This window comes from Lonchura striata, chromosome Z (genome assembly GCF_050655825.1).
Source record: "Lonchura striata isolate lonStrDom1 chromosome Z, ASM5065582v1, whole genome shotgun sequence".
NCBI lineage: Eukaryota > Metazoa > Chordata > Aves > Passeriformes > Estrildidae > Lonchura > Lonchura striata.
Window position 1 is genome coordinate 3,299,095 of NC_140740.1, and position 19,005 is coordinate 3,318,099.

The following is a 19,005-nucleotide window of genomic DNA, read 5'->3' on the forward strand; positions in this document are numbered from 1 at the left end:
AGACAGGGCATTTGTAACAAGTTTTGCCTTCCCAGTGGCCTCCAACCCTCACTCCTGAGGTTTAAACACGACTAACAGTGAGTATGTAGAAGAGCTCTGAACGCAGCAGGGATCAAATACCAAAACTGATGAGATTATGAAGTTTGTCAGTGTTCTGTAGGATTTTAACAACAGGAGTCACCCTTTCTTTATGCTTTTAAACTTCAAATTTTCAGTACTTTTTAGTGGAGTGTACTAAAGTTAGGAACAAACGTGTCTTACTCACAAAGCAACTTTCCAAGAGTCTAAGGTCTTTTCCCAATACACTTCATGTCCCAGTGGACTTTATTTTAATGGAACAAAGAGGAGTTAAGAGGTTAAGTCCTTCTGTGTGTTCAGGGGCAAAATGAATTGGAACAGATTTTTGGACACCACTATTGCAGCTGAGACACACCAGGGGATGAGGATGGGTCAGTGCTGTCTTGCAATCCATGGCAAATTTTACAAGGTTTTATAATTTTACATGGTTAATTTCTTATACAATGACTGCTGTTTCTAGACCTGTGAGAAACAAACATTCCCCCCCAAAAAAACACGATGGTTTTGGTCTTACACCAGACACATGAACTTTAAGCTCCACTGGTCCTGTGCAAATTCCCCTATGAAGGTAATTTTTAGATGGATGCAACAAGCATAATCATGTCAGCAATCAAATTCAGCATGAACCTCAAATTCAGCATTAACCTGTTGAATTACGAACATAATTCCCATCCCATTAAGGAGAAAAAAAAAAAAAAAGAAAAAAAACTTTGTTAGACAAGAGAGTTGTATTGAATTCACTTCCTTTATTGCAGTGACATCCCCCTGGTACAAAGTATTAACTGCAATAATTACGTTAAAACATTAGAAAAGCATTTGTGTGGGACAGTTACAGTACAGTGTCAAATCCTCAAACCAAGTGGGCCATGACACACTAACGCTCAAATCTTTTAAATTATTTTTAGTTATTTTTTTTAAATATGTAAAATGTCAGAAAAAAGCATATAAAAAGAATGTATGTAAAAGGAAACCTAAATACAAGTGAACAAATAAATAATTGATTTTCACCAGCTATTATTGTCTAATACGAAGGAACCTAATCTCTTAGAAGGTATGAATTGCCATGTGTAAGTGATTTAATTTTCCATGTAATTAATGATGATTGGAAAGTAAGTAAATTTGGCTTCAAAAAAATCAAAGCAGGAGCTGGAGTGACTGCCACTAACTGACATCTGTTGCAGACAATTACTATTAACTGTTCAAATTTAAGTGAGCAAATAATCTTGGAGCTTGCTCTCATTTCTAGCATTAGTGGACTCCTGAGAGTGCATGTGAAAAGCATCCTATGGTATTTCACAGACATGACCTTAACTATCCCCATTATGCATATTTAGATATACTTTATATAATTTTATACACATATATGCATGTATACACACACTTCATTTGGTTTCTGTGTTGTGTTACAGATCACAAGCAATGGTTTCCTGAATGGGCAAATAAACCTTTTTAAATAAGTGTACCTGTGCACGTTTTTTGTATTTTTAAGATAGCAGCACTAAGTCCATGCCAAACTGTCCACCCGCTCAAAAGAATGTTACCCACAAAACAAGGAGAAATGTGCAATGATTCCATACGCACAATGCGACCACCTTATCCCCTACAAAACACTGTAAAACCTGTGATATTTATGTTGGCAAGTTGGATCCACATCCTCTCAGCTGGAAGGAAATGTTGCTTTGACCCCACACTGGCTTGTCTTACAATGTTTTATCAAAACAAGCTGCGTTCATGCTGGCATCATTTATCTCACATTAGCAGCAAGACATGCATGTTTGTTTTCCTGTAGAAGTTTTGAAAAAGTGAAATTATTTCATAGTCTCAAATCCAATTGACAGAAAAAGGAAAAATAAAAAAAAACAAATATTTTTTTTGCAGTTTACCAAGAACTTGACAATGGTGTACACTGAATAGCGTATTTTTATCTTTAATCACAAGAAGTTGAAGCTTACTTTGCCACGCAATGATTATACGTTGTCCTTCAAAAGGAACTGTTACATTTTAATTTGATCAGGTATTTAGCAAAAAAAAAAAAAAAACCAAACAATAACAAAAAAAAAATCCCAACCAAACAAAAAAATAAAAACAGAAAAACAAAAAAAACACCCAAACAAAAAAAAACCCTCAAACAAACAAAACAAACAAAAAAAAAAACCCAAAAAACCTTTTCTGTGCATTCCTAAATGAAAGTCACTCACCCACTGGTAAACTGATCCAGTAGCATGTCCAATGCTAATATCAAAAGCTTGTGAAATGTTTTTAGGCAATCCTTTCTATCCAAAAAATATTTGGAATTTAAAAAACAGTTCATATTACTAACCTTTATGTACAAAGGCTCAAGTGAAATTTCTTTTTGCAGGTGTTTGCAGTAGACTAAATTATGAAGTTTCCAAAATACACAATGAAAGGGCACACAAGACTGGCAGTTTCTTTATTGAACATAGAAAATGTATAAAGTAGGATGTATGGAATAGATCAAAATTTATAGACGATAAAACCTGAGAATTATTTAATAAGACTAAATTCATTTTCTGACAACTGAATGAATTGACCTAAAAACATCTCCCCATAGAACTTAGTGGTCCGTTTAACCATTTGTTGAAAAATGCGAGAGAACTGCAGCTTTTACATTTCTTACTGGATAGCACAATTCCACATAGTGTTTACAGTTTTCTGTTAGATAGCATCACATTGCTTATATTATCCCCATTCAAGCCTTAAGTCGAGTTTTATTTCAAAAATAAGTTGAAAGTGACACTTAAAACTTAAGAGGCCAAGAATTAGGACAGGTCTTCTATTTTCTTCCAATTTGTATTAAGGTAAGAAGCCTCGGCCAGCAAGATGAGCTTGATTCAACAGCAGAGCTAAGACTAAGAGGACACTCCCCTCTGCCAAGGTAGATAAAATCAGCTGTCTCAGACTACTGCCAAAGTTGTACACTCTGTCAAATTTGAGGAAAAGGACCCTCTCTACAAGCAGAACTAGTTTTATTTTAACTGCTACAAAACTTAGTGGCAGTAACATCAGGGATTCGCTTTAATTCAATTGACCTGCCCCAATTCTCACCTTTAAATCTAACAGATATAATAATAATTAAAAAAAAAAAAAAAACAACCCAAAAAACTTTCTGACAGTAAAAAACATACAGTACTAAGAACTAATAGCTCAATGGAAGACTGAAAAGCAGCATTCATTTTTATTGTAATATGGAATAGACTAAAAACTAAAGGAAGTCTGATCGAAACTCTTAGTTGAAGGCAGATTTTGACATTCTATATAAATTTACAAAATAGGATGTATGGGTGAGATTTGGTTAATTTCAGAAGGCACCTCAAGGCTAAAAGGCTTTTATAAATCTATAATCCTTTCATTGATCAAAAATACAACATTTTATTGCTGCTATTCAAATAGCAAACAAAAAGCTCGTCTTGTTCTTCAGTCTAACAAGGAATCCTCCCCCATTAAGCAAGATTAAATTACAGAAAATACAGAATAAAACTGAAGATGTCACAACTTTAGAAATACAGTGACTTTCCTTGTGTGCTTTCAAGTCAGTGAAATAGTGAAAGAAGAGTCACTTTTTGCCTTTGTGATGTTAATGAGCTCTAGACCACGGCAGTCACTCTCCCCTGGGCACTGCAGTACCATTTCATCACGGCTGTGCCACGTGCAGCACTCTTAGGAATAGAAGGTGAGGACACTCTGATGATTCCCACGAACCAGGAGGATTGGTGGCAGATCTTTAGAGAGAACTTCCAGCCAGGCCATGTACAGTGCACTGGAAACTGCCCCTTTCCGTGCCACTGGCAAGCTCCTGCAAGCCACAAGGGAAACAACTTTCACTGAGCAGAAAAACCTGGCCAGGTACAAGTCAGACTGTCTAGAAGGATCTAAATGTTAAGTCAAATTTCCTAATCTTTTTAAATTTATTTTTTAGCCCTCCTCAGAATTAATGAGTTGAAAGTTTGTGTCTGAAACATCACAGGCATTTACATCTATTTCCCCACTCAGTTTTGGCCTGCTAACACATTTAATATTCAGGCAGCTTCATGCAGAATCCTCCTAAGCTGAGGGCATTTTCTTCATCTTCAGCATTTTTAAATACAGCAGTAAGAAATCTACAACCTACAAAAAAAATCTGCCTCTTGCTTATTCACACCAAAAGCAATCCCCCATAAATCTGTGAACAAGATAATGACTTAATTTTATCTGGAGAGATCCTCTGAAAAAGAAAATCAAAGGAAGGACTTGAGAAAGAGGGGAGTAACTGCACACAGGAGTAGAAAGAATGTGAGAATCCAGAGCTGCACCACAAATGTGGAGGTGATAAACTAAAGCAGCATAATCAAAAGCACAACACTAAAAAGACCATTTTTTTCTTCAGCTGAATGGTAGCTCCATACTTTTAATAAATAATACAGTCAGCACTAAAATCTTGAATATGCCAAGGCAAAGACTTGCTCCTGATCAATATTTACACTTATATTTCAAATTACAGCTCCATATCAATTCAGGTAACACCACAAATTAAAATAATTTACTTACATGACAATTATGTTAGCTGTACTTGAATGTTCTTTCAGCAGCTCGTTTAATCTAATCTGTCGGTAAGTCTGTAAATAAAATCAACCTGTTAGGAACAGCTTTTCTTTAAAAATTAGAAAAAAAATCTTTAAAAAAATAAAGAAAAACGGTGTGAGGAATTGGAATGAGTAATTAATAAAAAAGTACTTCCACCTCACTGTGGAAACTCCTCACTATCAAAACCCTATGCTTGTAAGGTTGGGTAAAAAGTAAGCAGCAAGCTCAGAATGTGCAAGTAAGCCAAGTACCTATTAGAGGATGCCATTTATTTCCTCATGCAAAGAGAAAACACCTGAGAAGAAATACTTTTGTGTCTCCAAGGTGCACAACAGCTTGGGAAAGACATCAAACCTTTAAATACTGTAGGAAAGCAGTCTGGCCCCTGCGTATACTCAAATGCAGAACCTTTTTGCCTTTGTGAACCATCTAAATGGTTCCAGATGCTACTTTTATCTGCTATTCATAAAAACTGCTAAGTAAGAGAAACAGGAATAACAATTCTCATTGTTATCACAACCACGACTGAAGCAGAAGGAAGTTTTAAGTGATGTAACATTCCAAAACAAGCCAGAACCTTTGTCTTGTAAAGCTCAAGCTCATTATCTGTTATCCTCCATGGTTCATCCTCCTTCATTTTATCTGCAACTTCTTGTTCTTTATCATCCTCATGCAGTCGGAAGGGCTCTATCATTTCCTCAAAAGCTGCAATACTGGAACGATTAAATGAACAAACATTAGAGCAGATAGAAGTTTTTACATCAAAAATTATCTTAATGGTAACAGAAATTAAGTTTTATTGCTATGTAAAGATGAACTGAAGTTTTTTCCCCCTGCCTGTTGAAGTTAGAACATCCAATCAGATTTTTGCACATGTAGATGTCATGATTCAGCAAACAATTCAGCATACAATTAAAGCTTTACTCAATCCAGAAATTTATCTCTAATTTTAAAAGCTGAACAGTACCATCCTTAAAAAAGGGACAATAACTAGGAGAATTAACTTTGAAAGAGGAGGAATTTACATGTTACAGTAAAAATCAGCTGTCAAGTCTCAAGTATGCCACTGCTGTTAGGATTCTGGCTTTGACCTTTTCCCTTCGTTTCTTTTATCTCTTTCCAGTACAGTCCAGGAGCCACATTCAAATGAAAAACCCACAGATATCTAACTTGGCCTTCCTGCTGCACTTGTAAGAATATGAATACTTTGAATTTACCAGGACTTTAGAGCAAGAACTTCAGAATAAAACCTTCTGAAAATCAAGGACAAATTAATTTCTGCTGGGAAGAAAAACTCATGTTACCCTACTTTTTTATCTACATTTTCTCCAGGAAATACTCACATCACAAACAAAGCATCTTTATATCTACTCTTGCTGGTCTTTAATGTACAATGTAAAATGGTCTTCACTTTAATCAATCAAAAGAAAAAATAAATGATCTGCTATTCTTTGGCTGAGCAAAAAGGAGATCTAATAAGAACATTATTATACAGCACAGCACCTGTTGAAAATTAATCTTCCTCCACTTGGTTTGCAGCTGTTGTTAATACCTAAATGTTATTTAGAAATATTTTGGATATGTTGTGGGGATGTATCCACGGAGACAGAAAAAAAATGCTCTCAGAAGTAATCCATGGATCACTTCTGTTAAACAAAAGTAATTCCACGTGATTCTGGGATCTCAGCTGTGATGCATAAATGGGCTCTACTCCATTGGAGTTTGCACCTTTCACTGCAGCAGGGTCCTGGAAACTGGATATCCAAAAGCACTAGAGTGCCAGAAATACTTTGTTATCCTTTGTTTTAGTTGCTCAGTGTAGTCTACACATTTAAGAAAAAAATACTAAAAATGGTACAGAAGAACTCACATTAACTTTAGCATTTAGCCAAGTTCTAAAATAACACTTTCCAATTTTCATGGTGTATCAAGACGCTCAGATAAAATGCATGCCCATATGAAAGATATTTTTACAACTTCAGCATACTCAAGAAGGCCTGAAGGGAAAGGAGGATAATGGCAAAGGAGGATATTTTTAGATCACACACATTCTGTTCTAAATTTGTGCTGAAAGCTTTTTTGAAGTTGCAAGTAAGAAATATCATATGTATCATCATTCCTGTGTACACTGAAAGTCCAAGCAACTTTAAAAAAGGGAAGGGGGAAAAAAAAGAAAAATCAGGCTATTTCAAGACCAAGCTTTGTTACACTCAACTAAGACATGAGATTCAGATAATTTAAATTTTGGTAAACATGTCTCTTCTTTAAGAAGATTGCTCCAGAAATTCAGGTGTTTGTTTTTTTTTTTTAACTTCATTTTTCTGAATTTATTATTAAAATCTAAAGGCCAGAGATTTTTAAAAAATACATATTTCTATATTCTTGGCAGAGTTATTGTTAATTAATTTCCCACATTTTTGTGAAACACTCAGAAACACAGGATCTTTTGTACCATAACCTGTGTAGGAAAGAATGAAGTGTAAGACATCACAAATTCAATGAACAAATAAGATGTGTTTCAAGACTTACTTTTCTTTCTTTGGCTTAGTATTAATATCCCCAAGGACCATGATATCTGAGAAGTCTATCCGAAATTTGCTGAGCAAAGTAGCCATCCTGCATCAGAAAAACAAGCCTTTATACATTATCAAAGTTTTAATTATTTCACAGGTTAAACAGATAGTTGTTTGGTAATAAAAACCACTGGTTTAAGAAACAGAAAAAAGGCATCTTAAATGTAACAAGGATAAAAATCAAACTGACTTGGCATATGACTATAAATCAACAAGGGAAAAAAAAAAAAAAAAACAAAAAGTTTTATGGCTTTAAAATAAGAGAAGAGCTCTCTCTTGAAGATGATCTCAGAAAATATTTGGAAATAGTGTCAGATAGTGCAGGAAAATTAGTTTGAGGTAACTCATCCAAAAATAATCTGGAGGAAACAAAACCTTTTTTTCAGAAAGGCAACAGAATATGATCACACCTCCAGCAAAGAACAACTGAGAAAAGGCAAGAAGGAAGAGAAGTAATCCAATGTGTAACATGCTGTATTAGCATTTGAAATGGAATTTTTAAGGCAAACTTACGCTCTTCTGTCATGATCAATCCTATTTATTTTTCCACCAATGAAGACTCTGATCTTGCAGTCCTTCCACTTCTTCTTGGTTGTGATAAGGTAAGGAATCAACAGTGTCAAACCTGTGATTTGAACAGAATTTCAGACAAATTTAGAAAATTGTACTTCATAAAGAGTATAGATTTTGTATTAACTGACAGATAGCTACTAACAACTAATTCAGAATTACTCCGATATATCTTTTAACCAACATTTAAAGGTTTTAAATTATAAAACACATTACCTCCATCATCAAAGAGCCACCAGACATCAATATTGCTCTTGCCTTGTTTCTTCTGGAACTGAGAACTGGCATCAAGAAGTCTTTGGTCAGCCACGTTTAAAGGAGAGGATGAGCTCTTTGAATCTGGAAAAAATACATATTAAAATTTTGGTTTTGAAGTGCATTTGATTTTGAAGTGCATTAGAAAATCATCAAATGCAACCTAATATTTTGCAATATACCTACATTTAAATGTAAATTTTCCTTTAGGCCCTCCCAACCCATCTCCAAAGTTTGATCGACTCAATATAAACTGAACTGGCTCTATTTAGGGTGTCTGGAGACTTCTAATTTCATCAGCTGAAGTAATTTAGGAGGCATCTGAGAAATAAAGGATGTGTGAAGTCCCTACACAGACATTTGCCTGGACAATTTAATTAACTTTGCTCCAGAGCTTTTAGGCCATGCACTCTACCTCTTGCAAATGAGAGAATTCCCCTAAAAATATTGTAGGTAATTAATTTTATAAGTAAATGTCATGTCCTAAGCAAAGCTCTCCTTAAATCCAGATTTCCCTTAAGTGCGTGGTGAAATTAAGAGCTACTTATGCATATTGGGCCCTTTTGCAGAAAGTCCTGTTTTGCATAATGAAGTTACTTGATTTACTGAGAACAAGACAATAATAGCATTTTCAGTTAGAATAATACAGATCCCTTTTTGTGAACTGCAGGAAAAAAATCCCTAACCTTTTTATCGTAATTAAACTTCAGTCTGAGCAAGAGCCAGGAGTGAGACATTTGTCTCTGTCCTTATTTTATTAGGAATTTTTTAAATTTAGAGCACATCTGTGACTGATTTACATTAATATACTACTTTATTGCATACTGGGACTTCTTCCAAACTGCCATCTTGTGCTTCAAGATATAATCTCACTTTCCATTATTAAAACACAAAAGTTTCTAGCTGCTGAAATTACAAAGAAAATGTCAAAACAGTTCAGATGAATTGCAGTTAAGGCAAAAAATACCTGATTAACTCAGAAAAAGTAAGCTAAAAACTCCTTATTTAACTTTTCAAAATGCTGATTTGAAAGACTACTTTGCATTATTTCCACGTGTTCACTGCACTGGGTAACTGTACTAAGTCTTAATTTTGAGGATTTTGAACTATTTCCAAATAACAGAGCAATAACCATGACTTTGGAAGGTACACTGAATAAACTTCCACTACAGCACCAGATGTTATTTCCTGAACCAAGCAAGGACCCAGACAGACACCTGAGACACAGAACTGAGAAAGCAGAAAGGTCATGAATACATTTCAAATGCTACTTTACAAAAAGTTTTTCAAATTTGTTTTTTTTTTTTTTTCCCACAGCCCAGTCCCTAAGGATGAAGCACATTCTAAAGCAGATACAAAGAAAGAAATAAACATTGCATGGTTGGGATTTTCCTCTATGGTACTTATGTGTAGAAAGTATTACAAAAGGAAAACTAAAATCAACAATGTGAAAGAATGATTTAACACAAAAAGATGGAAAATGCCTGCCTTTATTCAACAGTGGTTGTATTGGAGTCTTTCCATCCTCCTCCTCCTCTGGAAGATTTTTAAAGATACAAAATAAAAAGGTTAATTTCCTTCATGATATTAATGAACACAATACAAATGTAAATTTTAAAATAATGAGAAAATAAAGATGTGAAACGAAGCAGGTTTTTTTGCACAGAAAAAAGCACACAAATGCAGTCTACCAAATCCTAAGATTCATTTGTACTTCAAAAAAATTATATGTATCTCCACTACCCAGTAACTATTAAGGCTTTTGCTTTATAAGAAAAGTGTACAGTTGTTTATTGTCATGTCAAAGTACCTTGAATTATTTGAATCTGTTAATATGCAAATAATATTCTAGTCTGAGATTAAAAAACCTCCCTACATTTAGCAGCCTTCCCATCACTTGTAAGATGTGGGGCACAATCCTCAAGCACTTTTTACTGTCTTTCAAACTCCAAAATTCCACTGTAAGTCATTGCCTACCATCTGGTTTATGTAGGGGACTAGAAACAAATATTTATTTTACATACTGGTAAAATCCGACCCAAAGTACTTAAAAGACATCAACATCTATAAAAGCATAATACTTCTATTCCACAGACAAAAAAATCCCCTAAATAATTCTACAGACAAAAAAATCCCTGGGCAAAGAGAGAGAAAAGCTGAGGAGGAATGACAGAGAGAAAGAGTGAGAATTGAAGGTTCATTGCTGAGTAGCAGTTACCTTTGCGTGAAGCAGGAGTTCTTTCGCTGGATGATGGAGCAAAAGCTATGGAAGTGTCTGTCTCAGACTTCTTGCTATAATCCACTTTTACTATGACATCCTTGGCGCAGGGAGACTTCTCTTGGGATGACAGCAAATCTTTGTGAAAGCAAAAGACCCATTAGAAACCACTGAATTGTTACAAATAGCATCAACAGAAGTATGTTGGTATCACTAGACTGAGTGTGTTTAAAATTAACTACAGGCTGCTGCAACTGTTAGACCACAGCAAAGAGGGCAGGAGGGGGGAACCAACAGAAAAACATTCTGTAAACTTCTTCACAGCACAAAGGGGCTCGTCCCTTGAGCAGAGCTGTCATTTTCTGTCACTTTCCCAAGCTGTGGTAGCTGATTGCATGCCCAAAGTCTAAAAACAGAGACAGGTAACACTGAGGAAATACAGCTAGAAGAGGAAAAAAAACCAATCACTTGGTGAAATGTTTTCCATTTCCGCTTTTATCTCCAAGAGGAAGATGAGCCTTAGGCACAGCACAGACCAAGTGTCTGTCTCACTGCCAAGACTCTTTTTCCAGGTTTGGCTCCTGTGGAGCAGCTGTCAGAGCTGAAGCAAACTCACAGTCCCCAGTGTGTACCAAGGTGTCCTGACACCTTGGTGTTACATTCCCAGTTTTCTCAGCAGTGTTGTTTCCACACTGCAGGTTCACTCCTTGCTGTTTCTCACACTCCTCTGCCCTCCTGCACACGGTGACAGGCTCCCTGGCTCTCTCAAAATATTAAAACACCCATCTTTTCCAGAGAAGGAACCTCCTCTTTCAGGGGGATGCCCCTACTTTTGTCATTTCTCCTCATGGCAGCAGCATTGTATGGAGCAAGCCATAAACAAATTACACATTATCAAATCAGAACAGCTGCATCAAAGCTCACAGGCTTGGAATTTAACTAAAATTACACCATTCCACCTAAAAAACTACTAAGTGTTAACCAAGTCTTCTACATACGAAACCTTTCCAAGTTTGAATCAGACTACTCAGAGTCCCCAGAATAATTTGTGTAGGGGTTGGCAACCCACACCAAACTCAGTGGCACGCCTGCATATTGCAGTGTTTGTTGTGATTTTACAATTCCTGGGCTTGAGCCCCAAATATTTGATGCCAATTTGCCAGCATCACTAATTAATTTCAGAAAAGTAGCAGATCTTCTGAAAGTAGTTGTATACAATTTAAAAATATAAAAATGTCAAACACAGAAAATCCAAGTCCTGCTGCTGACCATGGGTTACTATCTTACAATTCAGACTTTCTAATTTCACTGAATTTTACTGCACCACAGCAGTGGTGTTTTGATGACTTTTTTACTGAGTTTTAATATTTTCAGAATGCAGTTTTAGAAGGGAATTAGAACAGCAAATTCACCTGGTGGAACAAAGTCATACCTTGGCCCTGAAGGTGAGAAATGTCCAGGCCCTCCTTGAGGCGAATGACAACTACACCATACTGAACATCAAAGGCATCACTAAACAAGAGGGACAAAAATAAAATATTTTAAAGCTTTTTCTTTTCCAAATGAAAAAATGCCCCCTCCTTGAACAAATTCCAGTGATTAAGCACTGCTGTTGGAAGTCCCAAATTAAAAATTTGCTTTAGAATGTCAGTTTCAATTCCAAAACACTAACTGAACATAATTTTAGAAAAAATAGTATTTAGAAAGGATAACTATTCCTTTTCCTCCCTCTCTCCTCTATGTAAACAGTGGTTAAATAAAATCTACATGAATAGGTCACACAAGTTCTGCATAGATAGTAAGATCCACCAGAAGTTTAGACTTTTATCGCCATCCATCAAAAAATGGATTTGAGTAGATCTTTTTGATCTGAGATCTAAAGATTTCTGACATATTTCCAAAATGTTTGGGTATTAAAAACACCTAAGATGATGCAATTTAGTATCAAAGTAGCTGTAAGTTAGCAATAATGTGCCTAGTTCCATCACATCTAATAAAGGTGAAAATCACACTAAATTCAAAAACAAAGAGGCAGAACTTCATTACTGTAGAAAAGAGCAAAAACCCTTAGTAAATTGCTGAGTGAAAGTGCAGTAAAATTAGTAACAACCCCAGCTCCAAAATGTAAGACAAGAAAAAGATGAACATATCACATCATACAGTTTGCATTAGTCATTAATCACCACCCTTTACATATAAATACCTTGTTCAGTACAAACAACCATAAATCAGAGAACTCCCTCCCATATCATTTCCACAGCAGAATTTCTCAGGATTTCACTAATTAAACGCTTCCATTTAGAAGTAGTAAGACTTGACAGTAAGTGCAAGAAAAATTGAGGTTGATTTAAGATTTGTTTTGTCTATTAGTGAGCATTTTAGTTTTATTATTTAATGTGTTAAGATTTGTAGAGATTAGATGTGTTTCTATTGTGTGCTTCAGAAACTTTTAGTTTTCCAGAAATACATGTGACCTGCAGTTATTACCTCCTGAGGTTTCTTTAGGGATGTGGAGAACCACATGACTTGCTGACCTTGACAGATCTTCCTGCAAAAGCCATCCCAAAATAAAATAGGAAAAAAAAGAAAAACTAACCAATGTGTTTCCTTATTTTTCCACTGTATTTGGTTCACCTGCTTTTCTTTTAAAGACCTAGGTGAGATAACTGTTTTTGGTCCTTTAGTAACATCTGCCTGTAAAGCCTAAAGCCCCATCCTCTCTCTCTTTTAGAAGCATTTTAAAAGAAAATGAGAAATATAAAAGCACAAAGGAAGTGGGTTAGCCAGCACTTCAGCTGAACATAAACACCCCTGTGTAAGTAAAAGAAGCATTGCTTTTTCCCTCAAGTGTTTGGGTATAGCAGCACAAGTTAATCTTATTAAGTTTTCAGCCACAAGTGGTCTGCCTGTCAGTACTGTCAAGTTACTCTGGGATTTCCCTTCTCTTCTTTCTCTATTAGCCTGGGTGTCAGTGCAGTGTATCTTGTCAGTAAAGTATTTCTCCTCCTTCTCAGACAAGAGCTCTCAAACCTCAGACCTCTACTACAACTCTATTTTGACACAAAGTTCTTATGTAGATTTCTAATCTGCTTAAACTATACCAACTTGCTTATTAATTTCCAGATGAGAAAAACCCCCAGGTGTCCAAGACTGCTGAATAGAAAATCTAGGTCCACTTGGAAGAGACTTCATGTAACTAAGATCTTTCTTACTACCAAACACACTAAAATGGAACATAGCAGCTAAAACGCTGTATTTTCTACTTACTGGAATAAATTGATATACGTTTCAACGTCTCTCATATCACCTTGTCTCCAGTTTTTCTTAAATCCAACAACAAGGGTGTTAGGTCTCATTCTACCCAAACCAGCAGCCTAAGAAGAAGAAGTATTTTACAAAATAATATGTTACTGACACAACTGAAGGTTCTTTTTTTGCTTCAGAGAATAATAAAATACTTTTCATCAAAGCTTTAAGATAATTTTGCAAAAGGAATGTATTTCAAAGCATAAAACCCCTTCCAATTTTGATGTGCATCTTCAGAATTTTAAATTTATTTTTTTTTTAATACCTGCATTAAGTATTGTCCTCCATCCCTCAGGTCCTCTGCATGCACTGGTGCATAGAAAGCTTTCATCTTGTTTTTAATTAGCCATCGCTGATATTTAGCCAAATCAGTTGATAGCTCCTTCATGGCTTGCCTCCGAGGACCCTTTCAAAAGAAGAAAACAATAAGAGGGGAGGGAACAAGAATTAGGAATATGAATAATGGGAGTAAAAAAGCCTCTCCCAAATTTTTAGTCACTGCCAGAAATGAATTCAAATTCAGAGAACCTCAAAACATGCTTGCACACTATCAAAACCACCCCAAACTACAAAATACCAGGCATTATCAGCAACAGAAATTGAAAAACTTTTACCATCTTTGGGAAGATGGTTGCTCAAACTTTAGCAATCTTGTTCCTGCAGAGCACAACCCTCTTCCCCAGGGTGTGGGCATCAGCTTGTCCTCCAAAGCATTAATATAGTTTTAAAAGAAAAGGGCTTTGTAAAAAAATATACACAGATGCAGGATGACTCTATATTATACTATATGGGAGTCTTTGTATCTTGCAGTCAAAGTCACCTCCTCTTTAAATACTTCTTTTATGTCATTTCTGTCAGGATGAATCTTTTGTATTCCTCCTAGATATCAAAATGTAGAATACAGGACAAGGAATAACTAAGAACACAGTAGCCCAGTTTTTGCAGAAGGATACAGACTCAACAAAATGTGCAAAGCTACTGAAGAATGAGGCAGTGCCACCCTTCCTGTAAGAAAGTACTTTTAAACAGGGAAAGGATACATGCTCCCAAAAAATGTTCAGAGCTGCCTTCCTACAAGAAGGATAACACAACCTTATTCTTTTCTGTATGGCCCTACTTTTAAAGTGTAGTGATTACATCTGTGATAACTTATCTCCGTAGCATTACTCTGTTTGTCCTTTCATAGTCACTGAAATATTAAGTTTATATAGACATAAATTAAAAACTCTAAGACAGTATCTATATGTCAACTCCATTAACTTGATTTGCTCTTATCTGTTCATTAGCTCAGAAGCAAATCATACTTGTGTAATAAACACACTTAGGAGTAATTCCATGTTTTAATTCAAAGTCTTTCAGGTGTGTCACCAGCACCCTCAGCTCGGTGTCAGCTGCAAACCTGTTGAGGAGCTGCTCTCCCTGTCTATGTCACTTATGAAGGTATTGAAGACTCCCAGTCCCAGGACACCGCCCTGAGGGACACCACTCATCACCAGCCTCCAGCTGGACATGGAACCATTGACCACAACTCCCTGTCTGTGTCCATCCAGCCAACTCCTCCTCCCCTCAATCCCACACCTACAAATCCATGTCTCTTCAGTTTGGAGATGTCAGTGTCACATGGGACTGTGCTGAAGTCCTTGCAGAAGTCTGGGTAGGTGACATGTGTCAGTCCTGGATTACATCTCTTAGTCACACACTTGCTTAAATGTTCTTAGTGATGTGACAGAAGTTTGGCCTTAAGATATGAAGCAAAACTACACAATTCCAGTGTGGTAAAATGCATTTATCTAAGTTTATCAGCCTCTCTGTAGTTAAATGGAAGTTCTGGTACAGATCACCGCATGACAGCAACCCTACATCTCATTCAACACAAGTTATGACAAAATGATTCTGAAGAAAAGTCACTTGAAAATTGCATCCTTCTCACCATCACAAAACCACTCTTAAGTTTGCCACGTAAGACATTTAGTAAGAACTGTTAGAATTATATCCTTGCAGAACCACCCCCTCTGCAAAATCATCCTCACTTGATATTCTGATAAAAACAACCCAAGGATACTTAGTGAAATATCAGGGGCTGGTTAGAAAGGGAAGAGGAACCACTTGACAGTTAATCTGGTAACTGAAGGAATAAAAAGCTACTTGGAAGGTTAAAAGCAATTTTTAGCTATTAGCTAAACTGATATTGACTTCCCTTATCAAGGAGGTTTCCGTTCTCCCAGGTTTTTTAAAAACTCTACCAGGGAATCAATCTCCCACCCAGTGTTCACTTCAATTAGAAGCAAAAGGTCCTTCAGCATTTAAGCATCAAATTATCAAAGGTACTGATTTTTTACAACTTTTCCCCTGTAGTACACCTAACTGGCATAGTGATAACCAAAACATACCGCTAAATCTCTTTGTACACTTTTTAACGTCTAATGATGCTTTCATTTAAAGAAAAAAACTAAACAAATAAACAAACCAAAACTTAACCATGAGCCAGAAAAAAAGCCAAACAGGTTAAAAAAAACAAAACCAAACCAAACCCCAAAGAAGAGAGAAGAAAAACACCACCAAGGTAACTTTATAAAGTAAAGACAGAATAAACTTACCATATGTACATGGCCACAGATCATCAATCCCACATTCTTGGTGAAAGCATGGACAAGGTGAAGCAAAGCTGGACGTGAATTTGGAGCACCTGTCATAATTAAGCACTGAGGTCTAGAATTATGAGGGGAAAAAAGAAGATTGGAATTAGAATTAATCTGGAATTCTGGGGTTTTTTTATTAACAGAAAATTTTCTTCCAAATATTAGCCATAACAACATATTCATCATTGCAAATGTAATAACCTCATCCACTTTTATAATACTATGTCAGATTAAGAAGAGATCAGTTGTTACCCAACTGGCAGCAGATCTATGACTAACTGCATAAAAATTCACTAATCCCATTAAATCTGAAAATCTACACATTTAAAAAGTTCAAGAGCAGATTTTAGACAAGACTAGGTCAGAAGGATTAAGGTTTTCTTCCCCACTGGTAGTCACATCCCTTGCATTTTGTAGCTTATATTCTTCTGGGGCCAGCAGAAATACTAAAATCTGCTTATTTTTACATTATCTTCCTTCAGAAGGCAGAGTCAACCTAGTGCAAGTAAGTAAAAGGCAACTTTTAAATCAGGAAATTTTTCCAAACTTCAGAAGTTATTACAAGTGATTACTTTTTATCATAATTAATACGTGATACCATATGAATCCCCTAAAGTAATCTCTCTCAATCTCTTTAGCTGCTCCATTTCATTTTCATGGGTGCTTTGTTGAAAACTCTGTTGCTGCCAGGCTCTTCATAACCTCAGAGGATGGCACCTGTACTAAGAATCCCACTCAATCTGTAATTCCATTTACTTGGATGAATCACAGGAGATGAACATGGCCTTAATGGAAACTTTGACAGCAAAACTCGTGACAGCAGCCTAGTGAACACAGAATTTCCTGTATTTAAGTGTTACCTGAAGTTTTTCACATGATCTTCCACTCCTGCGAGCCGAATGGAATGCTGCAGTGCATTCAGGTAAGTCAAGGCTTGAGTTGAGGATCCCCAGTTCACATCTGTTCAAAGATTGAAGGTTCCAATGTGTTATTTAAAGTTGTCTGTTGTAAAGCATCATGATCACAAAATGAATGCTGGACACTGACTAAACTCACAGATTTAAGCTACCCCTTGCTACATTTTATACAATATTAGTCAACAAACCCTAGAGATTAATAGGAAATTATATTTAAAGATAAAATTTCTGTTTAAGTTCAAGCAAAAAAGTTAAGGAAGGGAGTAACTGACTTTTTTTATCTCCACATTTCAAAGACCACAACAACTTCACAGTCAAAAGAATAACACCTGAGGAAAAAATGCTGTGGTGAGTTATTTTATACCACAGCAAAGAAAAAACTGAATCTCAAAACATCACCTACACAAAGATACTTTTAGTGGAAAAATTCTAGACTAAGCAGATCTTTTGAGTCTGTTATTCTTATGAGGAAAAGGAAGACTCCACTATCATATTTTTCCTCCCATACACATCTCTTGATAGCTGCAATGAATGTACCATTTTCTATATGCACCTTTTCCTCCAACTATCATTCAGACATCTATGCCTAAGTGGCATCTTCATAATTTCAGACAAAGGGGAACAGCAGTGACTATGCAGGAAGAATTCCATTTAATTACAAGTAAAAAGGCTGAAACAGAAATTTAATCTAGTGGTCCAAACAGAACAAAGTAGCTGGGGCTTTTCCTTGCCAAGGCCATATTTTCTGCCTTCTTTCTCCCCTCCACAACCAGAAGAAACCCCGGTACATACCTGGTTTCTTGTAAGTGACATAGATGTAAAGCCCGAGAACTATAACATAGGTTAGAAGTGCTGCCCACCAATTAATGACAAACATTACAATGCAGCACAGAATAGCTCCAAGGAGAGAAATCCACATATTGTAGTATTTGAAAGCAGGGCGCCAACCTAGTCAAGATTTTGGAGGGTGGAAAAAAAGAGGGAGAAAATTAATTTAAACAACAGTACAAAAATTTAAACTACAGTGCAAAAACTGCGTTTTTTTCCCTTCCCTGGTATTCTGCATCCATTACATGTGAACATCTGAGTTTCAGTGACGTACAAGATGTAGACTGGCACATTTATGCTTCCCATTTTCCAACACCTTTCAAATGAATTTGCACCTTTCTCACACAGATACGTAAATGCTCATAATTCTGCCCCCTAAAAGCACAGAAGAGAAGTTTGAGGATGCTTGTGCCAGTGTATCTATTGAACCATGCACAGGGAACTTTCTGCAATAGCTTTGTCTGACATTTGATTTTTCCTTTCAAAGGTAGGAAAGCATTAATCATCATCTCACACCTCATTTTCTTACATACTACTGCTTTTAGTTGTGCATTTTTACTGTTTTCACACAGAAGTTCTCACTACATGAAAATGGCAGGTATATCCAAAAAGAACTTGGGTACATCAAAGCACTGGACTGCCAGTGTTTTACATTATTTGCTACAAGTTTATCCAAAATCAGGTATACACACCTCCAGGAACACATCCAAGATTAACGAGTGTATAAAATATAGAGTTACTGAAGTTAGAACTGTTGTGCCAACTGTTATACCCATCCTCTAAGAAGAAAAATAATAAATCTTCCCATTCAGTAACTTAAAAAGCTTTTAGGGGAGTTATTCCAGTACAACTGCACATGGACTGTGTATAAGGTACATCTGTTCTGCAGGTACCAGGTTTTCGTTTATTCCTGTAGTTTAACCCACACTGAAAACTATAAAAATGGGGCAATACCACCAGCAATTCCTGTTTGTTCTTGTCCAGAAGATGAAATACATTAACAGAAACTGAAGACAACAAAAAGGGTGGTTTGCCAACAC

General features: G+C 36.1%; 1 protein-coding gene across 2 annotated transcripts in view; it reads right to left on the minus strand.

Annotated features, from left to right (window-relative positions):
• Positions 1-2,485: 2,485 nt before the first annotated feature.
• SLC12A2 (solute carrier family 12 member 2) overlaps positions 2,486-19,005 on the minus strand; it is a 51,886-nt gene continuing 35,366 nt past the window's right edge. Inside the window, exons 14-27 of one of the 2 annotated variants that reach the window (XM_021551879.4) lie at positions 17,930-18,085; positions 17,081-17,180; positions 16,179-16,290; positions 13,847-13,987; positions 13,543-13,649; positions 11,708-11,787; positions 10,276-10,413; positions 9,546-9,593; positions 8,019-8,141; positions 7,746-7,857; positions 7,189-7,275; positions 5,237-5,372; positions 4,624-4,691; positions 2,486-3,892 (exon numbers count right to left, since the gene is read on the minus strand). In XM_021551879.4, coding sequence (XP_021407554.1) covers positions 3,757-3,892; positions 4,624-4,691; positions 5,237-5,372; positions 7,189-7,275; positions 7,746-7,857; positions 8,019-8,141; positions 9,546-9,593; positions 10,276-10,413; positions 11,708-11,787; positions 13,543-13,649; positions 13,847-13,987; positions 16,179-16,290; positions 17,081-17,180; positions 17,930-18,085 — 1,544 coding nt within the window. In that variant the 3' untranslated portion in view covers positions 2,486-3,756. The remainder of the gene's footprint in view (positions 3,893-4,623; positions 4,692-5,236; positions 5,373-7,188; positions 7,276-7,745; positions 7,858-8,018; positions 8,142-9,545; positions 9,594-10,275; positions 10,414-11,707; positions 11,788-13,542; positions 13,650-13,846; positions 13,988-16,178; positions 16,291-17,080; positions 17,181-17,929; positions 18,086-19,005) is intronic. The other variant, XM_021551880.4, reaches the window with a different exon arrangement.